Source organism: Strix aluco, chromosome 3 (genome assembly GCF_031877795.1).
Source record: "Strix aluco isolate bStrAlu1 chromosome 3, bStrAlu1.hap1, whole genome shotgun sequence".
NCBI classification, from domain to species: domain Eukaryota; kingdom Metazoa; phylum Chordata; class Aves; order Strigiformes; family Strigidae; genus Strix; species Strix aluco.
The window spans coordinates 80,602,937-80,626,016 of record NC_133933.1 but is presented as its reverse complement, the minus strand read 5'-3'; the positions used below and the strand labels follow the sequence as shown (position 1 = coordinate 80,626,016).

The following is a 23,080-nucleotide window of genomic DNA, read 5'->3' as shown; positions in this document are numbered from 1 at the left end:
CATCCACACTTAGGATAAGAGGTACCTTACCAGATTTCTCTCTAGGCAGCTATTCCTGATTAGATCATCTCTCCATTCAGCACTCTGTCATGGTGTAGATCAGAGCTGCAAAATACATAGCCTGTTCCTCACCAGCAGCCAGATAAGTAAATTCTGTGTCCTGCTGGTAGAATAAAGTCACTAAAGTTATTAAAAGACCTTTAGTTTACCTGGGAACTAGATGTGGGGGCAGTGTGAGCCAGCCAGCCAGGTCCTAAGGCACACCTCCCCACCATGCACCCACTCTGCTACCAACTTTATGCCCATTAGTTGTGTTTCCCCTTTCCCAGTACAGGGGAAATGACTGACCACAGTCACTTCCAGTGATGGCAAGTAGCTGACTATATCCTCAATACCTGATGGGCCCCTGAGTGGGTTTTTGCAGCTGGAGTGGGTGGGCAGAAAGGGGCTGGGGAAGGGGCAGGGGCAGAGAGGGAGAGCCCATAGGCACAGCCTGGCAGCAACTGCTGCATGGGAGAAGAGTGCAGTTCAGTGCAGGTAAATTGGGAGCCTTAAGGTCTGGCAGCTCATTAGAGATGAGGCCATTTGAGGCAGACAGGACTATTTTTGTCATTCACCTCTGCAACAGCGAGCAGTGATGATCTCATGCTCCAGAGACAGACTCAAGAACAGTGTTTAAAACAACCTTCTTGAAATTATAGGCCACAGATGCTACCCATGCCCAAATCCAAAGACAGGCATTAAAGTCTTCCTTTAATGGCAAAGGATACAGAAGCCGTTACATTTTTATGGTTGTTCATGCATGTCTCAGGACTCCAGTAAGAACTATAGCATCACTGAGACTTCAGAAGGAGAGTCTGAATGGAAAGCAAAATAGTCAGAATCCATGTGAATGTCAGTTCTGCAAAATTCACAATCTTAATCAAAGTGAAAGGTTTATATATTATCTGTATATGAATAATTTTTATACAGTTACATATATGAGATATATTACATACCTATATAATGCATACATACTCTCTCCATGTATATATTTATATACACATAAACAGCTGGCCATTCTTTACTGCATCTGTCAGATTTTAAGAAAATCAAAACAGTCTCAAAATACTAACAGTCACGCTTGGATTGCTCAGAATCTGACTGTGGCAAATCTACAGAATCTATATGTAGTGCACAGGTTATGTGGGCCTTATAAGTATTGCCCGGACTGAAGAAATGGTCGATTATCTGTCAGTGCCATGATGATGCATAAATACAAACTAATCAGAACTAACTTCATAGCTACAGTTCAGAACAACTTTTTAAACAAAGTATGATCATTTATCTAGCAGCATCAAGGGATTAAAAAGAGCTTTTTACACTTTTTAAATAGGTATATCCACCATAAACTACTATTATACTTACTTTTAGGATGTGTCTTTGAAATCTCAAACAGCCATGAGTCTAACATGACTGCAAATTTTTGTAGCCTGCAGTTCATCTCAAAGGTCTTAAACCTAGGTTTAAGCAACCCCTGTTGAACTGCATCTCAAATAATCTGGCCCCTAGATGTGAGGTTATCATTGTAGAATTGTTCTCCCTTTAACTGCAAGAAGTAGTTGTGAAAACTTTATCTAAAGTATTAATAAATATTTTCAAGCAGGAAAACTACTTTGGTAGTTAGGAATAACTACTTTTGTATTGTTTCAGTGTCACGTGCCTGCTTTCTGCAAAGAGCATGCAAGACAGAAGAGCAACAGCAAAATAAACTCATTGCTAGGATTTCTCTCCTAGTTCACACAGAACAAGTCTCTCCTACTTCTCCCTGCACACTGCAGAGGGGTTGGACTAGATGACCTTTAAAGGTTCCTTCCACCGCAAACTATTCTATGATTCTATAACAAGGTATTTTTGTTGCTGACCCAGAACTGATAATGAATGAGATACTGTTCACACAGATAGGCATGTAAGTCACAATCTAGCCAAACATGTAATTTAAGCATAGGTACCAGTTAAGCAAAGAAAAAGTCTTTCCATCCTAACCATCTGCAGAGACTATTGATACCCACCACTACTGCTTGTACATGATATTAAGAGCCAATTCTGCTGCAGAGTTCAGGTATGCACTTCTACCATTAACAGGAGCTCCCAGGCTTTGTTCAAAATGCCGCTTCTACCTGCCCCTGACAGAGAGGAGATCAACCCTGTGGGTTAGGCTAGCCCACTGGTGACCGAGCTAGAAAGTGCAATGCTGCAATTCAACAGCTTGAAATTGCAGCCAAATTGTGACACATGGCTCTATTCCAGACGTCTGCTCCGAGGAGTATGCACCTGCAAAACCCATGTCGATCGGCGCACTGTGAAAGTACAGGGCAGAACCTATTGTGAGGATGTGTGCCTCTTAATCTTACAATTCATATCCTCTGAAATTTCATTTCCTTGCCGAACAGTTCTTCTCCATTACCTCCTACAAGCACACACCAGCCCTGCACTCACAGTACAGAAACAGACACGCACACACTTACCACATCTGTGTATCCCATCTAACAAACCCTGGCCCATACACACACACATCATACTCACAAACCACATCGAAGAAAACTCGCCACAGCGCATCACCCCACTTACCATACAGATAAATGTATGTCCCTACACTCCATATCCACGCATCACACGCAACCAGCCCCACCTCAATAAAAACACGGCGTCTATCGCCCACGACAAGCCTGTGCCCCTGTGCCCAAACAGCCCGTCTGCGTGTCCCGCAGTGCTGCTACACGCGCTGCCTGTACCCTGCCATCACCCCGACGTGTCCCGGCTGTTCCCGGGGCTGGGGCTCTGTGCGCGCGTGTGTGTCAGCGCCTCAGAGCGCGCCTACACGACCGCGCGCGGCTGCGGGCGCAGCGGGCAGGACGGCACCCGCTGCCTGCAGGTGCGCGAGCGGGCAGCCCGCGGGGGCAGGGGGGCACGCGGCGCCCACGCCGCTGCGCGTGCGTGGTGTGTGCGCGCACAGGCACGCCTCGCAGCGCGTGGGCGGCAGACGGTACGCGGGGGCGCACACACGTGCCCGTGCCGGCCCGTCCCGTGCCAGTTTCCACCCCGGGCTGCCGCGCGCGTAGCGCGGGGGTCAGCTCCTCCGCGTGTGGCGCGTGTCTCCGCCTGCGCGCGCGCGCCTGGCTCCCCACGCAACGCCGCGCGGCCGCGCCATGCGCGGGTATGTCTCCCTGCCTCGCCCCCCCGCCCCGTGCCTGCGGGTCCCCGTGGGCGCAACTCTGACTCCCGGCCGCCCGCGTGGCCGCCCGCCGCTCCTCGCACGGCGCTGCGTGGGTGCGGTGTGACAGTCCCTGTGCCCGCCCGCCCGCCGGTGCGAGCGCGCGGGGCGGCGGGCTGCAGCCCACCGGGGACGGGACGGGGCTGCCCCGGTACCTGCCGAAGTGTCCCAGGGAGTCGAAGAGCCGCTCGGAGCTGGGGGCCATGGCGGGGCGGCGGCAAGCCGGGAGCCTCGGTGCCGTTGTCCCGGTGGTGCGGAGAAGAGGCACCGTCCCGTCCCGTTCCCCGTCCGGCCCCCGGTGGGGGGCGGCGCCCCGCCCGCCGGCCGGCCGCAAGGACGGCGCGCGCGGCCCCTCAGCGGGCGGGCCGGGGGCGGGGCGCCCGCATAACGGTCACCGCCCCAACGGTCACCGCCCCGCCGCCAACCGCCCCCCGCGTGGCCACGGCGACGGGGACGGGCTCGGCGGAGCCGCCAAGGCCGGGGCCCTGCCTGCCGTGGGGCAGCGGGACCACCGCCCGCCGGGCAGGGGCGGCTGGGCGGGCTGGGCCTGGGGGCAGCGGGCAGCGGGCAGCGGGCAGGCGGGGCGCGGGGCAGAGGGATTCTCGTTCCGTCTGACCGCCTTCGGGCTTTCCTTCCCCGGCGAGCGGCTTCGCCTCTCCCACAGACCGAGTGGGAGCGGGGTCTCTGCCTATCCCGTCGGGCAGCGTCTCTTTTTTTTTTTTCCTCCATTAAAATTAAATTAAAGGAGGCAATTATGTGCTTCAGTCCTCCTGTGACAATCATTAATAATCTGGTGTTCCAGGCTCTAGTGTATTTCATATGGACGATTTCAATTAAAGGAGGGTATAAACATTTTTTCCCAGGACGTTATCTGAATGTTAATAAGAGTAATTTTTAGTAGCTTCATAATCTTCTCTGTTAAGTGGATATATTACATGTTTTGGGTTTTTTTTTCCCAAGTTTTAGCACGTCATGTAAAATAGTATTATCATTTAATAAAGGTAAAATATGTAATGTGTCCCATATCTGCATGACTGTCATTAGTATTCCAATGTGTAATGAAGCCTCAATTACATTTGGACTTATTTTTCTGTCTTACCCAGAGTAGGCCAAGATAACCAATTTGAGATTGCTTGAGGATTAGCAAAGCCGGTTAGGACAGGAGACCTTTGTAAATAACGTAGCAGTGGGTTTTGTCAGAACAGATATGCTCGAGCAGCCCAGTCGCTCTGGGCTCTGACAATTAGGCAAGATATAGAAAAAAACTGTTGCAGGGGCAGCTCTTAAGGCTTTTCCTCCCCAGAGCACGTGATTTCCCGGGTAGATCCAAATTCAAAGTTGTTCCTGCTCCAAGTGAGGAGATGGGCCAGATGCCCTCCAAAGTCTCCTTCCAACCTAAATTATTTTATGAATCTGTGATGAAAGACACATTTCCAGCAGATTGCATGAGCTCTTTCTGGGCTGCTCTGTTGAAAAACACGGGAAAAAAACCCAGAAAATCCAAGTTAATTCAATCTTATTATATGCATACTTCATTTTTTAGGAAACACAGAAAAAGCTGAGTGGTAAACCCCTGTTAAACCACTGGAAGTCAACCGTCCCTTTCCAAAACCTGACCCAAATACTTCTGCTACCACACGGGCTGTCAGGATGCATCGATTCGCAGGGAAATGTGCCTTTAAGAGGCTCTGGCACCAAGCAAGCGCCACAACTGTTCCTCTGCGCAGAGCAGATGTTGGGGCTTCGGGGTGACAATCTGTTCCAGTGTAGACCTGGAAAAAGCAGATGTTTGTCAGGCTCCTTGGCTCTGAGTGACTTCTGACCGGACCAGCAAAATGAGCAAATATCACATTACACAACTAGGAATCTGAATAATAAGCTCAGCAGAGGATTGCTCCTCACAGCTAGTGTGTTGTTATGCCCCTCACCTCACCCAACAGTTTTGAAGGCATTGCTACATTTGACAAAGCTCCCCATATGTCTCTGTGCATCTGCAAAGGACATTTTTAACACCAAGTCTAGGGTTTGTTGCAGTTACTTTCTTAAGGATACGTAAACTAGTAAGTCTTAAGGACAGATTTGTTTGCTTTTGGTAAGAATTTTTTAATTGCTTGGGTTTTACCTTATAAATATCAGCATTAAATTTAATCGTCCTGGGTTTTTTTCTGGAGAATGTTTTCCAGGTTTGAAATGGTATGTGCTTGAATGCAGCACTGGTAACTTCAACAAAGCGCTTCTTTCTCCAAAGAGCCACCCTAGTTAAATAGTTATTTGCAAAAACAAACACCAACGAATAGTAAACATCCTGGCTAAATATTGCATTGCTGCTCATGTGCCTGTTTTTAGTGTCTTGCCTCCTACAACAAGTAAATTCATTAATTTTCAACAGCATTATGGTATAGGGAAGATCTATTTTTGATGTAAAAGTCAAGCAGGAAATAAATAGATAAACAGCTTTCAGCACCATTTTCTAAACCTAAAAAGATCCATAAATAGTTTTGTCTTTGTGGAATCTCTCACAGGTGTTCTTGCACACATTTCTCTCTATGCTTGTCTCTCTGATAATATCATGACTTTACTGCCCATATCAGAGTAAAGAAAGGAAATTTGCACTCACTCCTATTAAAGTTAATAACAACCCCCCACATGTCTGCATTGCCAAAGGTTATTAATGTAACGTCTGCAATGTCTGCTCCCTTAAACGTGTGGTGGTCACAGATTTGCCTTGTTTCTTTCAAGTCTGAGAAGATGTACAACATGCTTTAAGCCTGCCTTCCTCCTATCCTGTTACACCAATGCTACATGAAATAATAACTCTGCTTTTAGTCACCATTATTCCTCACTGAGTTGTTTTTCACCAGAGTCACCTAGAAATAGTCATAGTACTGTTCACATACAGTACACATCTCTCTTTCCAAAGGATTGTGTTGCATGATAAACTCTTGTGCTACGGAAAATACAGGGAACATCTAAAGAAGAAATAAAAAATGCCTATAATTAAAATGTGTCAGGATGAGAACGTCCACATCCAAACTCTACTTACTTCAGAATTTTAGGGATTTTATTAGCAGAAGAAACTGAAAGGAGGTTGTGATTCCTTTCCTATAACGTCTTTGGAAACCACTGGGATGGGAAGATTGAGGGAGCTCACAACAGACAACACTCTCCAGGGTATTCTAGAAGTTTTAAATGTTGGTCTTTTAATCCTGCAAGGGGAATATACAACGGCACATCACAAAAAACTTCAGTTACAGGTTTAACCTCATTTTTGGCACTCACAAGCAAGCTGTTGTTCCACAGAGACATTCAATATTGCACAGTCCTTGAGGAAGAAGTGATCTTAACAACTCGTAATGGGAGAAGAAATGACTTACAAAATAACCTCCTTTAGTTTACCATTCCCACTAGGAAAAATCTGGCATCTACTGGTAAGGGCTGTTCCTGGTCTCCCCTTTTTTAAGTCAAATTATGGTGTCACCACAATACGAGAGGTGTATGAGGAACATGCCTGTGATGTGGTTCTAATACATTCATACATGCATGCTGAGCTTAAATTACAGCTGAACGCTGAACACCAAAGTGGTGTGGACCACAGATAACCGGTAGTGTTGCAAACACCTTTCCACAGACACAGGTAATAACTTCTTAAATGCAGCCAACTTCTGGCTCATCTGTTTCCCCACTACTTTTGATAAGGCTTGTAACCGACAGATGAAGAGCAATATTACAGGGCATGCAGGAACTGCAGCTGTGTCAAGCAAGAAACACAGATGATCTAACTCCTGTCACCAGCACTCCACATGCAGGTATTGTCCATCCCTGAGAGGTCTCTGATGTCTGTTTTTATCACACTAGTGAAACAAACCTCACTGAAAGCAACCACAACATAGCTTGAATGTAACCTTCTCTCACCTCCTGTTTTGAAGTTACCAAATCCTGTTCCATTCCAGGGAAAACCTGCAGGACGATTGCAAGTGCATTTATCAATGAAAACACAGTAGAAACCTAAAATGGGTCTTACTTGCATAAATGTGTGTCAGCCATTGAATTGCTGGTGGTGAAAAAAGCTTGTGGAAAACTCGTCTTTGCAAAAAGTGGGGAAGTGATGCAGATGTTACTTTCGTCTGCTGGAAAGTAAAATAAGGCATTATATGAGTTTTACTTCAGCGGTTTTGAGGTTTTGCAATTGGATTGAAATAGCTTGTGCATCATTATACATTTAACAGACTTAAAAACACGGTCAGCAGTGTAGCAAGTAGGTTGCTGAAGCAGATCAGCACGTGCACCCAGCTGTGCAAAAACTTTTGGGCTTCTCCTGAACTGCAAGGAAGGAACCCTGCAATGCTGTGTTTGTTCATGACAGTCCAAGCATTTTCTCATCAACCTTAAAGGATCAGAGCCATAGCAAGGTTGATGGAACAGTGGTTATTTGGCAGCTGCTAGGAGACAAATATGCTCAATATATCTTCTTTTCCTCTGTGCTGCTACTCAGACTGCAGGCCAGGCAGGCACGAGGCAGTTGTAGCAGCCCAAAGTAGTTCGCTATGGCTCTGGCTATATTTTTTCTTCCACTGTCTCCTGGATGGGCCTCTGGAATAATCAAAAGAGACTCCTACAGAGAACTCACTCAGCATTTATATTCAGCACAATAAAGGCCCAGACAGAGTTTTGGAAGCCTAGGGAGTATCTCCTAGATGTACTGTGAACATCTACAGTGATACATCTAACCATGATACTTCAGTGTGGGCTACTTCAGTTTCACGTTTTCAAGAGCTCTTCCTCCACAGTATCCCTTTGGAGTTATTCCAGCTGTACAGATGATGAATGCATATGAACAGAGTACTTAATCATGGAAACTGTCTATACTTGTCCAATATGAATAAACAGCCTTTTTGAATCATGAAAAAATAATTCAGAAATTCAGAAAAGTAAGCTGAATATGCAGGGAAACAATGAGAGCTTTGCAGGTCATTACTTCATCTAAAGTCTTTGGGATAACAGAAGCCCATTGGTCTCTAAGGAATATGGCAATGAGAATTTGTCTGAATATTGTTTCAGTTTTGGACTACATCTACAGGGTGTACACATAGGCCTGGCCTCCTAGGGAAAGCAGAAGGCAAACTCTGTGATATCTTTACAATAGAAGTCTTCAGGAATGCCTTATAAAAAGTCAGAGAAACCAGATAGACATCTTAAAAATACCTTTTAGCAAAAGTTTAAACTAAAGAGAAATTCCATAGAGAGAGCTCTAATTAAACGTAACATGGTACATTCAAAATCCTGTCTTTAATTTTGTTTCAATTATTATTCTTTTAGTGTGTTTCCTCCCTTCCTGTAAGATCAGTGAACACATATCAGCCAGGACACAGCATCAGAAAACACGCCAGGGGACACTCTCAAACTCTGTCTCCTCCAAGGTTTTCAGCACAACTTCCTCACCATTAACGTGACCAGGAGAGGGACAGTGCAGTCTTATGGACTCCTAAACCAGCAGCATGTATGATTGCAACAGCAGGGTCAGCAGGGTTGCAGAATTGTTCTTTGTCAGTCTGTATTTCATTGCAGAACAAACAAGGCATCTTTAGACTATGCATCATTTAGAATATCCTGCACTAGTTATACAGTTATAGTTATATCCTGTACTAGTTATATAGTTATATCCTGCCCTAGTTATATAGTTATAGTTGTATCCTGTACTAGTTATGATTTGCTGGTTTGTACTTTTATGGTGTTCTATATACAGGAGGACAGAAATAACAGGTATTGGGAAGAAAAAGCATTGAAGATGGGGAAGGGAGCTCACAGTTTAACTTTGTAATCTTGTTAGAAGTAAAATTAAGAAGTTACTAGAATTTATTCTGCATTAGGACCTGAATAAGGAAAAAATACAATTACCAAGTGGCCCTATACACTAGCAGAGACAGAGATAATATAAGTCAAAAGATGTAAGTTAAAGCCAGATTTACTGAAATGAGAAACAAGGTCCATGTCCATAGCAAAGTGTAGATAATTGTTGGAACCATCAACCAAAGGAACTGATGAATTCTCCACCCCTTGCAATTTTCTAAACATCATCAAATTAGATGTTTTTCTCTTTTATAGACAGGTAGATATTCTCTTATGTAGACATATTCTCATATATAGAGATATTTATCAAATGAGTTAGATAATAAAACAAGTTTAAAGTCTATATCCTTCACTATGCAAGTGATCAGGCATGCAGATAGTGCCTTCCAGCTTATAAATATATTCAAGGAGAAAATTTATATTAATTTTTTGTTGCACTTGATTAGTTAAACCACGCTGGCAACTGAACTCCTTTCACTGCTGCCATGTATGGAGCTCTCTCTGAAAACTGGAGTTTCTTTGGGACCTCACAGGCAAGCACTGTGGCTTCTCAACAGTGCAGAAAAAACAGCAGCATATCACATTAGCTTAAGCTATTTAGCATGAATAACCAAGGACGCAGTCAAGAGAGATCTGACAGATTTAGATGAAGTGACTGAAGATGATACCAATACCAGCTGTCTGCTCCGTGGCCCTCTGCTAGATGCCTCAGCAAATATATGGTCTGTGAAACAGGCTGGCTGAGGTAGAGGTTTCATGTTACTTGGCCCTGTCTGTGTTGGCAGAAAGGTGGGTTGGACCTGAGTGCCAGTAGTGTCTTAAACCACTGCATTTTGGACTCCCAGATCCTGTCTGTTGGTGGTCTCAGCAATGAGGAAGTGGCAGCACAGATTTCAGAGCAGGAAGGATGCCAAGCACAGCACCTCAGGGATCTGGAATACATACTGTGTGTACTGTATACTGCAAAATAGCACCCTGGCTAATAAAGCAGACAAGCAGAAATTACATTCCATAGGTCAGTAGGAGCTACCTATTTCCTAATGTAAGATGACTTTAACATAGGGTGAAGAGCAATGAAGACTAACTGAAATTTTTGAGAAAAAAATACTTCCTTCTTTTAAGAAATGTACTAAAAATAAGAGACATATTTTGTGTGTGTTTGGCAAAAATCAGACGGAGACTATACACGGATATCCAGCCGGGTAATGTCAGATACTCTCATCAAAAAGTCTTATTTGAAGGCAAAGATTTTAGGCAACTTTGCCAACAGATTCAAAAACTATTGCTACACAAAATTATAGAATCATTCCTATTCTGCATACCAGTTAGGGATACAAACTGCCACAGGTGAGTTTGCATCCACTGGACTGATTACATTTAGGCTATGAAGAGCCAAAGAAAAAAGAGGCTTGTTTAACTGAATTTCCAGAGACGCATGCAAGCATCCCTCACTCAGAAAGTCCAATCTCAGGCTGATGTTGGCTACGCAAACACTTTAAAGTTTTAAAGATTACTGCAAAGCTGAGCCAGGTGAAATCCACAAATGGCTAGAAAGCATATCCAAACTCTAATTCTAAAACCTTGTCCAAGCACAACCCCATAGAAAACCTTGCACCAAGTCCTGTTGCCACATCCATAATTTCTTAAGAGGTATGGAGCAGCCACTCTCATCAAGCAATACTCCAGGTGGGTTTTTCCACACAGAAGTAGTGCAAGGGAAGCAGGAGTATGCCAAAGCCAAGTAGCACAGACAGCAAACACTACAGCAAGGACCTTCCAGAAGTCCTACCAAGCAACGGTCTTGTCTCTCCTTGCAGGCACACCACCACTCCTAAACAACAGAGGCAAGAAAAATTACACATTTGGGCAATATTCACTGGCAATGTTGGGTATCATGCACTTAACTGTAACTCTTCAGTTTCTTGTACAGGGTAAGTCTGTGTAGAGAGTCCCACAACAGATGGCATTTCACTCTCTATAGCACACACCCTGCACCGAAAAACCTAACAACCACCACTAGTTTAACATGATGCCAGCTGAAGCTGTCCCTCCTTTTCACTTCTGGAATTGGTATGTGTGATTCTTCAAGATTTGTAGAGTCCTGTTGTTCTTTGGACAAATGTTGCTGTGAAAGTACAACATGAACTTTGGTGACATACTAGCAAAGCCAATATTCTTACAGCATTTCTGCTGCTTTGCTTTCCCTTTGATACACTTGGGTCTTAAATCTTGCAGTGGAAATGACCTGGATTATTTTTTGCAGTTGCTTTTCTCCCAGTTGACCCAGTTTGTCTTTTACTGGATGTGTCGATGCTGCTATATGGTAAAAGACCACAGTGAGGCAGGTATGCTCAGTGAGTACTTGCCAAGCCTTTGGGATTAACAGTTTATTTAGTATTCCTCCTACAACCTGTCACGCTGGCCTATGTGAAATTTCAAGCAGAAAGCAGTGATTACTCAGAATGCTGCTCCTGTTACTTTTGAATTTGCTTGGCTGACTCAAGAGGGACTGAACTAAGTCTGCACATGCTCAAGGACTTCCAGTCCTCTCAAGACAGTTATTTTAAGGTACTAAATATTGTTCCTGTTCAGAACAAGTAACACAACACACAGCTGAATTTTCCGAAGGACATCATTAAAACACATAAGGCTTAACATAAGCACTTGATTGCAAAACCAAACCAAACCACTTAGTATTTTGACAACTGTAATGTCAGCAACTCAGGAAACTAAAGGAGTGATTCTGTGCACTTACTATACATCTGATGCTTCTCTGAGATTCCCCAACATATGAACACCAATCATCCCAGAACAGTTACTCCTGACATAAACTTGAGCAAAGGAAAATATCAGGTCCTCCCATCCTCTGTCATTGCTTCAGTTCAGATGGAGAAAATGAGCAGGAGTGTTATGAAATGAAAGAAGTAAAATAATGAGGCACTGGATTTTCTTCCTTTTATTTGAGAAACTATGATTGATTTCAAGCACAGATGAAAACGACAGAGAGGACAAAAAGAGCCAGTTTGTGGCTTTGGATGTGTTACCAAAATGCTTGTTCCGACAAACTGTGTCCCTTCCCTGGCGAAGTGCCTTCTTCTTCCCTTCCCTTTTGTGTGTCCACATAATTTCCTGATTATGCAAATGCACAGCAAAACCAGTTCATCTGAAAATTAAAATCAAGACAAAGCACAAGACCGGCACATGAGGTTTTTGTGTCATCTGTCTGTCATTCCACAAGGGAGAGTTTGCTAGTCTGAGTTGAGGAGGCCAATGTTTGAGCATGAGGGTGAGCAAAATCTTGAACAGTGGAAGCAGATGAAGTTCCAGATTTCTCCTGCGCCCTTTTCCAGTCCAACATATTCTTGCTGTACAGCTAAAATTTCTGTGAGATTCCCCATGTTATACCAGGTTTTTTTATTCTAAAATTCTGCATTAAGCTATAAACCATACCAGATTTTTTAGAAAGAATTAGGCTACTCGCGAATCATTGGGAAAGATGGCAACTAACTGGCTAATGGAAAGCTTCCACATGGCAGCACCACTTTCAAAGACATGCTTCTCCTTCCCAATATGCTTTTGAACACTTCCTTGTCTCTTCCTTCACACAGAGCTGCACTGAGCCAAGGTGCTTGATCAGAGACTTTGTGATTAATTTGGAATGAACAAAATAAAAAGTCTTCCTACTCCTATGCCAATCCATGAGGTGCTTCTGTCTTGTGCATGCATAGTTTTTGTCCTCCCAATCCCAAAATAAATGTACTAGAACTAGAGGGAAAATGAAAGCCAAGAGGGAGGAGAAAGTAATTTCCATGCAATGGGAAACTACATAAACTAATACTTGGACGGATCCCCAGCTATGAGATATGATATGACAGAGGCCCATAAAATCAGGAATAGCACAGAGAAGATGGACAGGCAACAATTATTCACAGTTTTTCATCACACAAGAATAGGGACATGGAGTAAAACCTGCAAACACATTTATGGAAATATTTATTCATATAATTAAACTGCAATTTTAAAATAAGAATACATTCCTATAATGAAACACTGCTGCAGCTGAACATATAGATGAGTTCAAATGAAATTAAATATATTATCAAAAACACTGACTTCCGGGGCTTATTTATCCATTTTCTTGATATCGAGAACAAACCAATCATTTCAGCTCTGAGTTCTGCTCTTCAGAGGAATTCTCTACTATTTGCCATGTACAAGGTAAATAACAGCAATAACAAATGGTGGCCTGATCACTCTCCCCCAGGCACAACTGCCCAAGCCTACAGGCACCAGACCATACCTGCCCACGCCGAGGTTAGAGAAGGCTCCCCAGGCACAGGTCTGGCCTCCCCTGGCACAAGGCCTGCTATGACAGCAGCCGGGGGATGTGGGGAAGTTAGGAAGTTGACAACGGGGGGCAGATGCTGGTAGTACCCCTGTGCCTGAAGCCTATCTGCTCCCCAGCAGGGACCTTCATGCACTGTAAGAAGGAGGCATATCTGGGGACACACTTCACTCTGCACCCTGGTGTGAGGCAGAATCTCCAGGCTTGGGCAGGACAGTCTCTGTAAGCCTGCCTGAGGGTTTCCATTTCAGCAGCTAGTGGCACACGAGAAAGAGAGCAGACTATGTGAGAAAGAAACAGACACATGAGCTGCTAACTGGTGTGAAACAGGATCTATTCTGGACTCTCAGTCTTCAACACTGCTTCTAAAATGCATAGATCTGATATTTTAATACTTATTGAAAAACAGAAACTCCAAAATAATTACATACCTAGTGGCTGCTTGCCTCATTTTGGGACTCAATGGCCATACACACCAATCTCCACTTTGCCCCATTTTCAAGAAAGTATCCAGGAGTCTAACACCCCCTCCCACCTAAATAAATATTGGACTAAAAATCAGTGAGTGAGTGACTTTGGCACAGTGGTGAGGGCACAGATAGCAGATTTGCACTGCAGGCTCTGATCTGAGGAACACCCATACTACATGCAACACCTCCAAGAGGACAAAAGAGAATAACCAGGTGCTGATGACAGCCACAGGAAAGTGGAAGACCAAGGCCTTGGTCCCAGCACCACACCAAGAATGTGTCCACAAAGATGTGCTCCAGACTGGCAGAACCACGCCAGCCCCTGTAGCACTGCCAAGCAGGACACTTGAGGATGGCCATAGGGCCTAAAGGGTAGAGTAAAGCAGCTGTTAGCCTCTGCAGGCACCAAAGCACCCAAAGGGTTTGGGTCTCAGGGAGATGGTACCTCTCTTCCTGCAAGACAGCACTCTTTCCCAGTTCAATATCTGTTTCTCTCAGCAGTCACTGTACTGTTTCTGCAATTATCCTCAGAAGGACTCAGATTTTCAAACTACAGCATCTGTGAATGGTGTAATTTAACTGATGCACGCAAGGAAGGTGTCCAAAGGTTTAAAACAGGATGAGAAGCAAAAGGCTGTTTCTCTTCAAGTGGAAAAGAGACATCATTAAAGGAACTCAGAAGTGCCCTGTCAATATTAAAGCAAACTGTTCAAGCATTGGGGCAGACGGGCACTGAGAGCCTCTGCTTCTCTGACCAGACTGGGAGACGTGTCTAGAAAGGAAATTTTCTCCTGCACTTCTGTAGCATCTAAATGAAGTGGTAGAAAATAAGTCAGACAGAAAAAAATATCTGTTTGGAAAGAAAGTATAGTAAATTTTAATCACTAACAGGATTATTAATTGCATGTTATTTATAGTGTTTATGGTGTTTTACAGACCACTAAGAAACAGCATTCCTATATATTACTTGAAATGAAATCCTCTTCAGAATTTGTTTACACATTTGAAGGATCTGTTGAAATAACAGATGCAATATTTGCATTTGATGTCAAGATTTACCTCTCCTGAAGAAAGGATTAATGTGCCTATACACAATTCTTAGCCATCTTTTCAAATGCAGTCTCTTCATAGGAAACACTGGGGACATCTGATAGGAAACATATCTGGTGGCTGAGCTAACCAGTTTTCCCAGCCCCAGTGAAGATTGTAACAAGTAACTGTAGAGGCAGTGAGTGTTGAAACAGTTCAGTAATGCATTTTCTTGCTAAAACTGAGTAACACCATTTTTCCTCTCTGTAAAAAAGATAGTGATTCCAACTCTCTCCAAGTTCTTGAGTAAACCCCTGTAAATAACATAAAGAGAAGTCTGTTTCTACCAAGTATCTAAAAAATCTACAAGGAAACACTATGTAAGATAAGTCAGACCTTCTTGCTCTTCTTAATTACGCCGTATGGAACTAGATCCCACTTCAGAAATCAAGTACATAATTACAACCTAAACCATAGGGAGGCCCATTTTTAATCCTAGCTACTTCATATCATGATATCAATGCTACTTATATGGATCTTACTAGTACAGCAATACAGAATAATTCTGCTGCTAGCAGGGAAAGAGTTTGGATTTGTAACAGTGCAGCTGAGTACAAACCAGAGCCTCATATTTATTGAGGTTATTCATATCTAGCGCAGTCATTGACACCAGGCTAATCATAAACCCTGGTGCTGTTGTTAACTGAATATGCAAGCTTTCACATGTATTTCTATTCATAATATTACAGCTGCTTCAGCTTTCCTGTTTCAAGTAGATAAATATTTATTTAAGGATTACTGTAGCAGGATTATAGCATGTCTGAAGACTTTCTTGCAGATGTAAATTTATTTAAATATTAGATGAAATCCTGGAATACTTCTGCCAGAGTGTGATTTGTAGTTTGAATCTTGATTTAACCACTGTACTCTAGGGCAGCTTTTCCAAAAGCACTTGTGTTCCACAGCACAGTGTTTGGAGAAACAATGTTGCGTCAACGTTTAATGAAACTTGTGTGTCCTGGAAAGCGTACCCTGTTTATTAGTCAGGGCTTGGGATCCTACATCACTGAAGAGCTGCCAAAAAGAGGCTTTTCCTGGATTCCCTTCCATGCATTGAGTGGGGTGGCTCCATGTCTCCAAAACACTCCAAATGTTCTTGGGGCTTGAAATTTTTCACATATTTTGCAAATATGCTTGTGTTGGGGACATTGCTTCACCAATACTTTGGTTAAACATAACAGGTCACAGTAACACCAACCATAACTTGATGGACAAACCCGTTGCCAGAAGGACACTCATGAAGTTGACAAGCTCAGTGTTAGGATCTCAAATGAGACATGTTCTTGTACCCTGAGAAGATGTCCCAACAATGCTCTCCAGAGTATTCTTCCTCCCTGCATTTTGAAATTAAAAAAAAAAAATTCAAATCAGATCAAATTATGAATAAAGAGTCCAAGGCAGATGATACTGTTTTAAGGTTGTTTTAACTATTAAACTATGAGAAGCTTTGGCCAAAAGGTATGCACCATAGTTTCAAAGAAAATTTTAACCAACTGGTGATGCCCAGCATGAAAGTGTTGATCAGCTCCTTCCTCTGGAAAGACAGCAGAGGCAGCAGGGCACTGCTAGCGCTTTCCTCATAAGTATATACGGAGTTGTTAAAAACTTGGTATCAAACTAATTTCTAGACTGCAACTCTCCTTAGTTGGCTTCCTGAAAGACAACATTTTGAGAAACATGGTAAATTCCAGCTGGTTATTTCCAAGTTATGCAGCTGTGACAAGACGATCCTGTTTCTGTATTACATTTTTAGTTTCTTCTTCACTGCAGAAATTCAAATGCTATTATATAATTTTGTTTCCATAATCCCCTTATCTCCAAAGTCTTTTGAATTTAGGTTTTCAGTAAAGATGCAACAGGAATGAAGTCCTGCCCTCCATGATAGACCTGATGGGTCTTGAGTTACTTGGCTCAGCTTATTCCAAGAGCCCCAGGGAAGTTTGGGACCCCTGCTCAGGGGCAGATGTAAAGCACCGAGTGCTTTACTACTACTGGATAGCTCTAGAGCTAAGCAAGCTTAAGACCTTTACACAGATCATACAAAAGCCACAGAGTTTACATCGTAAAATCAATGCTTTTTCTTGGATTAACTTCAAAAATATATTGGAATCTAGATCAAAAGCTTGATCCTGAAATCTGTCCCCATGTGAGTGATCCTATTCAATGTCATGGCACTGTTTACCTGGCAGTAGACAGTAAAACAAGGTTGCAGTATATTGACACAAATGTCACTGAGCAAAGTGTCTCTGATTGCTGTGGAATGAGGAACATACTCTAAAAACATGTAAAAAATTCACCCCTTGTCCAATTCTCACTGCAGGGAGAAGAAATAAAAAAGGGACAACTCTGGCACAAAACCACAAAGAAATCCAGTCTCTCTTGGATAAGGTAGTTCTGATATAGATTTTTGCAGAGGCTAAGAAAAGGCTGAGGAATATATGTCCTGCTCAGGAAGTCATAATCAAAGAGCACCTCGACTTGCATCAGTAAATACAGCATTAATTGCCAAGGAAAGCCCAAGCTTTCTCCCCAGTGACAGCGAGGACTCGGTTCCAACAGGCATCAGAGGCAAAAATGCAAACACAAAAATGTCAGGGAAGACCCAGGGCAGTCAGCACCCTGATTTCAGCAAGCAACTCTTTGAAAACAATAAAAAAAAAGCAGAATTGTTTGTGTGGAAGTGACAATTAACTAATCAAACAACTGGGTTTGTAGCGCCCATGATTTGGAGGCATGGAATATTTTTTTTAAGTGTCTCTCGCCATAAATAGGTCTTGTATTTTGCTTTTGCAAACAAGCAGAAGAAAGTTTTATTAATAAGGTGTTTTGAATGTTGATCTGCTTGGCACAATCAAATGGGCAATTGAATCCAAAATAGTCACTGCAAAATATATTTTGGAACATACTTTCCCTCTGATCCAACATCAGCGGTTGCCAACAAAACAGTGAAAAATGGCTGAGGCACAAATTTTTATATTAAAACCACACTTTTTTTCAGTTGTGGGGTATTTTCATAATGCCCTTCTTAGAAGTTTATTTATTTTGTAGAACTCTTCAGAGAAGCATAGAATAACCACAGTGCACAAAATAATGCCTGATTTGCTGATATGCTTGAAATACTTCTTTTCTTCTTTAAAGAGATAGCCAAAATAAACTGCAAAAAAACTAGTATTGGAAAAAATAACAAAGCAAATGATCAATTGATATATCTCAAAAGTCACACAAAGATTCCCTGGCATATTGAAGGACATTTTCAATCTATAAGGACCACAAAGCTGAACCTAATTCTCCCTTGTATCTCATGGTGGTACAGGGTAAAAATAGTAAAGACATTTAGCTCAAGCCTCAAGATGAGACATTACTCATTTGCAGTTCTCAATGTCTTCATTTGGCTCCAATGAAAATAAATCAAAGCAAAATAATCTGAGAACAACAAAAGTCTTAATGGTTATAGCAGCAGTGACCTAGGAAAATGAACCTCTGTCCTCCTCTGATTTCTGGGAGAGGCAGGCAGCTGCTGCAGCTGCATTTGCCATGGGGTAGGAAATGTTTTGCTGCACTTTCCAGCCTGGGGGACAGCCCCATTGCCTGACATTTCCTTCTCTGCTGTCCCAGAAAGATGATTGCTTCTTATGCTGGACTGTTGTCCTCTTGCACTGACTCCAAGCCACACCGCTTTTGTGTTATTACAGATACTGGCATGTAAAACCATTACATGGAAAAGGCACACTTTCTTTTTTTGAAAAACTAAGAGTCAGAAAATTAGAAGAAACTAGATTTACAGCTGCCCCTGCATCCTTAACCCTACTCCTTAATATGTTTCCCCTGGGAAATGATTGTATAGCAGAGTCATATAGTTAAATGCTGTATCATAATGCACAGTGTGTGCTTGCAAGGCTTGCCTTTTTAAAATTAAAAATAGATTTTTATTTGAATTTTAACACCCTCTTGTCTTTGTTTCATGTGTTACCCACAAGAGAACAGTAGAGAAAAATCAGCTGAAATATTTCTTTCATTAGAATTTGCCAATTCAATGATGTTGAAACATTTTGTGGAAAGGTTGTGACTTTGACAAAGTTCCAGCAGAGCCCACACATGTCCTAAACAGTCCCTCAGCACTATTCTCTGGTTGTCCAACAAGGAGTCATGCACCCAGGAACACAAGTCACTATATTTTCAACTCCTCAGGAGCCCATAGTCCCATGATTTCCAGGGTCTGAGACTTGCTGCTTTCCCCAGAGCCAAGGTTGCAGTCCCTTTCACAGAAAATCAGATACATTGGAGTTTTGTGGCTAAGCGGAAGAAAATCAAAACATTAAAATGCCCTGTGATGGTGTCAGAGGAGGCCCCCAGCACAACTTACTTCCTCCTAACTCAGCAGTTGCTCCACCAGTTGCTGGGCACTTGTGACCTGGTGTAAGCAACAGACATTGGTTGGGCAGGGACACACGCTGTGATTCCTGTGATGCATTGCAAATGCCCAGAACAGTAGACAGAAGAGAGGGAAACAGCAGTGCTCACCCTGAACAGTATTTTCTTGAAACCCAGAGGAGTTTCTCTTTGCTATCCGATGGCCTTTTAAGATGGTTCTTAAAGAGAAGTCATAATGTCCTCAGGAAGAAAAAGCATAAAACACCTAAAGATGGGGTGACTCTTAATCCCTCTTCCCTGTGATTGCCTTTTAACTGACAATCAGAAGCAAAGTCAAGATTTAGTAGAGCCTGGTGGTGTTTATCCTAGAAGTCCACATGACCCATCTGCTGGGTGCTGGTGTTCATAGGAATTCCACTTAAGAGTATTCAACACAACAGGTCCCAGTAGCTTGGGAAGAAGGGACACATCTCCTGTGCCCCTTTACTGACAACTGACACAAATGTATGCACAGACTGCTTCTATCCTGCTGTCTTGGCAGAGACTGCGTCCACACTAAAATCTGGATGCTGGCAGCTGCAGCAACATGAACCTCAGCCCAGGCTTCAAAACCCATCCAGCAAGCAGGGGAAATGACCATGTAGGGAATAAAGCTGTGTGCCTATATTGTACTGTAATCTCGAGGGTGGCTGCCACCTTGACACACTCTGCATGTAAACCAAAGGCAAGGCTTTAATACAAGGCCAAGTCACACAAGTACCTTGTGTAAACAGGGCAAGAGCTGCTGTTACTGAAGGAGATCCCCCACCACTGCCATGAAGTTCTTGGCTGTTCTCCTCTCAGTCAGTTTCCCAGCTGCTTTCTGATGCCCCTTCACTCTGTTTCCTCCCATCACGTCCCTTGCTCCTCTGCTTCATCTCCTCCAGACCCTGCAGATGCTGATGAGCACTGGCCAAAGATGAGCTAGGACTTGTCTGCAGCCCCCTGGGGAAGTTATCCCAGGGGGGTGGGGTGTGGGTGGTCCATTGCCCACTGCTGGTGGTCAGCTCCACATGCTCCACTCTCTCAGCTCAACAAAAGTGTGCCCACGCCACAGGTCCACCTCAGCACCACTGCCTATACACCATTGCTTCTCACTGCTTTCACCGGATGGGACTTGATAGCTATGGGGACCTTTGAGCAAAGAGACCCCATGCCCAGCACTGTTCCCTCCATCACTGTCTCCAGCCATGCTCACCCATGCCTTCACCTGTTGAGGGCTGTGCATGAGCTGTGGGACCCCACACCTCCGCTGGGGCATTTCTGTGGAGTGCAAGCCAAGCCATGGCTGTGCTTTCCCCCACTCTTTAGGCAAGGACAGCAGAAAAGTCATGGGCTGTGGAGGGCCCTCCCTGTCACCAGGAGATGACCCCACCTGCTCCCTGTCCTCCAGGTCACCTCAGCTTGTCACGTCCCTGTCTGATCTCAACAACCCATAAACACGTGTGAATCACAGCAGCAAATCGCATCTTCTTTTCTTTACACACCCCTGCTCTGGGTTCACTGCTCATTTTGCTGCAAAGGGCATAGCAGAAACAGGATCTTTTCCGCACTTGACACCTGGCTGTGACAGCCTGGAAGCTGCCCAGCTGGTCAGAGCCCTTCGTGGCAAAGAGACCTCAGGCCAGTTCCTGTGGGGAATGACTGGCTGCTTCCTGGGGCAGCATGGTTCACGGGCACAGCCTTTGCTTACCATTCCAGGCAACCAACCCACAAGTTCTCCAGCCTGTCAGAGCATCAACCAATATATCATGCAGACCCTGAGCAAACAGTGACAGCAGTGTCACCCTTTTCTGCGCACAGGACCAAAGGGCAGGTACAACCCTGGTGAGGGTGAGACACAAATACCCCACCAGGCTTCGGCAGCCAAGGAGGCTTTGGGAGAGGGGAGCTGCAGGGTGAGGTGGTGCAAAGTGGCGCTGTGAGCCACCTTCCCCTCCCTTGGAGCAGGGCTCTCTGCAGCATGTCACACAGGTACCTGGCAAAAGCACAGCCAATTTTATTTCATTACCTTCTAAAATTTTCTGTCGTTATCCTTTCAGCCACCAGTAGATGGTGATACTTTATCTCTATCCAAATTGCATGTGTACACCGGAGAACCAGGGAGGCAGCATGACAGCCTGATTGAGAAGAGATTGAAAAATAAAAAATATATATAAATCCCAAATTCAGGCTCCAAACAACCTCCTACTTGTGCAGACACTGATTTTGGAGGTCTAGCTAATATCCCCAGCCTCACTCAGGGATCCTGGCTGGATTTTCAGAGCTGCAAAAACTGCAACTTCGACTACAACACTTGCTTCCTGGTGTGATCCTTTGTGTGTGTTTGAATGAGTGCATGAGAGGAGGCCTGAAGGCACAGATCTTCACGGAAGCTGCACAGTTTGGACACCAGAGAGATGAAGAAAATTTATTTATTGCCGACGATGCAAATAACATCCTCGCCATCTCCAACGAACCAAAATCCTGGAGGTGTGTTTGGTGATCAAATTCTCTTGAAAAACTCCCTTTTTTTACAGACTTCTTTTCCTGCAGCAAGTGAAAACCAGTGTAAATTGCTGATCTGCACAGCAGTGTAAATCGTTAATCTACAGAGTCCTCTGTGTAAAATGTACTCTCACACTTTCAGCTCTTACAAATTGCCTTCAGAGCTGTGCTTGTGCAAGAACTAACCTGATCATAAGAAAAAGTAGAGTAGATCTGGCTAAATCCTGTCTGAAATTGCAATGGCAACATTTTTGTCATTCCTAATTCACTGATATATCATTTACTTTGGGGCAAGACTGGTGTGGTCACAAATGATGTGGTCCTAAGCTCAGGCAAAGGGTGGCAGGATAAGAAAGCCCTGCCTAACGCTAGGCCACATAGCCAGCTGCCTTGCAGGCATGCTAGGAGGGACTGAAAAAACATGGACCACAGCAGATCTTTCCTCTGTTATTGCTCCAATTACAGGCCTGATCTTCCTCTCCCAGAAGTTCTGTGGGTTACATGTATGATCATTTTGTCTGTCCTAAAACCATTGCTAACACACACTCTTACCCATTCAGCTGAGAGTCATTTTTGGCAGGTGCATTTCTTAGATGTTCCCATCTCCACTGCCTGGAGAAATTACTTTACAGCCTCACCAACTCACCCTTGTTTTGCCTGGATCCACCTCCACAGGTGCTCCAGGTTGTGGCTTCAGTGCCACCAGCCTGTACAGGCATTTCACAGCCTGGGATTTTTCCAGCTCATGGCCTACAAAGGGCAACAGCAGATGCCAAACCTGTGGACACCTCGTGGTACTGAGGGCAAGGTGCGACTCAAAACACAAGGGGCTGGGCTCAATTCAGTAGTTTGCACGGGGTATTAAGATACTACCAATACAAGTCTGTAACATAATTATGAAAACAGGAATCTAAACTCAGTTCTCCCTCTTGCATAAACAGTACACATAGCCTGGCAAAATGGGTGCCTGAGAGGAAAGTGGCCTTGGTTAATCTTCTCCAGCTCGAGGATGTAGCTATCGGTGGGGTTTCAGCCTTACCTACTTCACAGTTAGCAGCAGTTTGCAGTATGGTTTTTTCCCTCAAAGTACAATTTCCAGACAACTAATTTGAACTCAAAATATCTCTCTCTCCTTAGGTTTTGACAAAGACAGAAACCCAAATTAGAGAGGAACTGTTT

The 23,080-nt window shown here is 43.9% G+C and overlaps 1 protein-coding gene across 2 annotated transcripts in view; it reads right to left on the bottom strand.

Annotated features, from left to right (window-relative positions):
- Positions 1-3,530, bottom strand: part of SLC22A16 (solute carrier family 22 member 16) — a 38,206-nt gene extending 34,676 nt beyond the window's left edge. For both annotated transcript variants that reach the window (XR_012622569.1, XM_074819334.1), the window contains exon 1: positions 3,409-3,530. Coding sequence is in view for 1 of the 2 variants with exons in the window: in XM_074819334.1 (XP_074675435.1) it covers positions 3,409-3,458 (50 nt within the window). In the remaining variant the exon portion in view is untranslated. The remainder of the gene's footprint in view (positions 1-3,408) is intronic.
- Between the last annotated feature and the right edge of the window lie 19,550 nt (positions 3,531-23,080).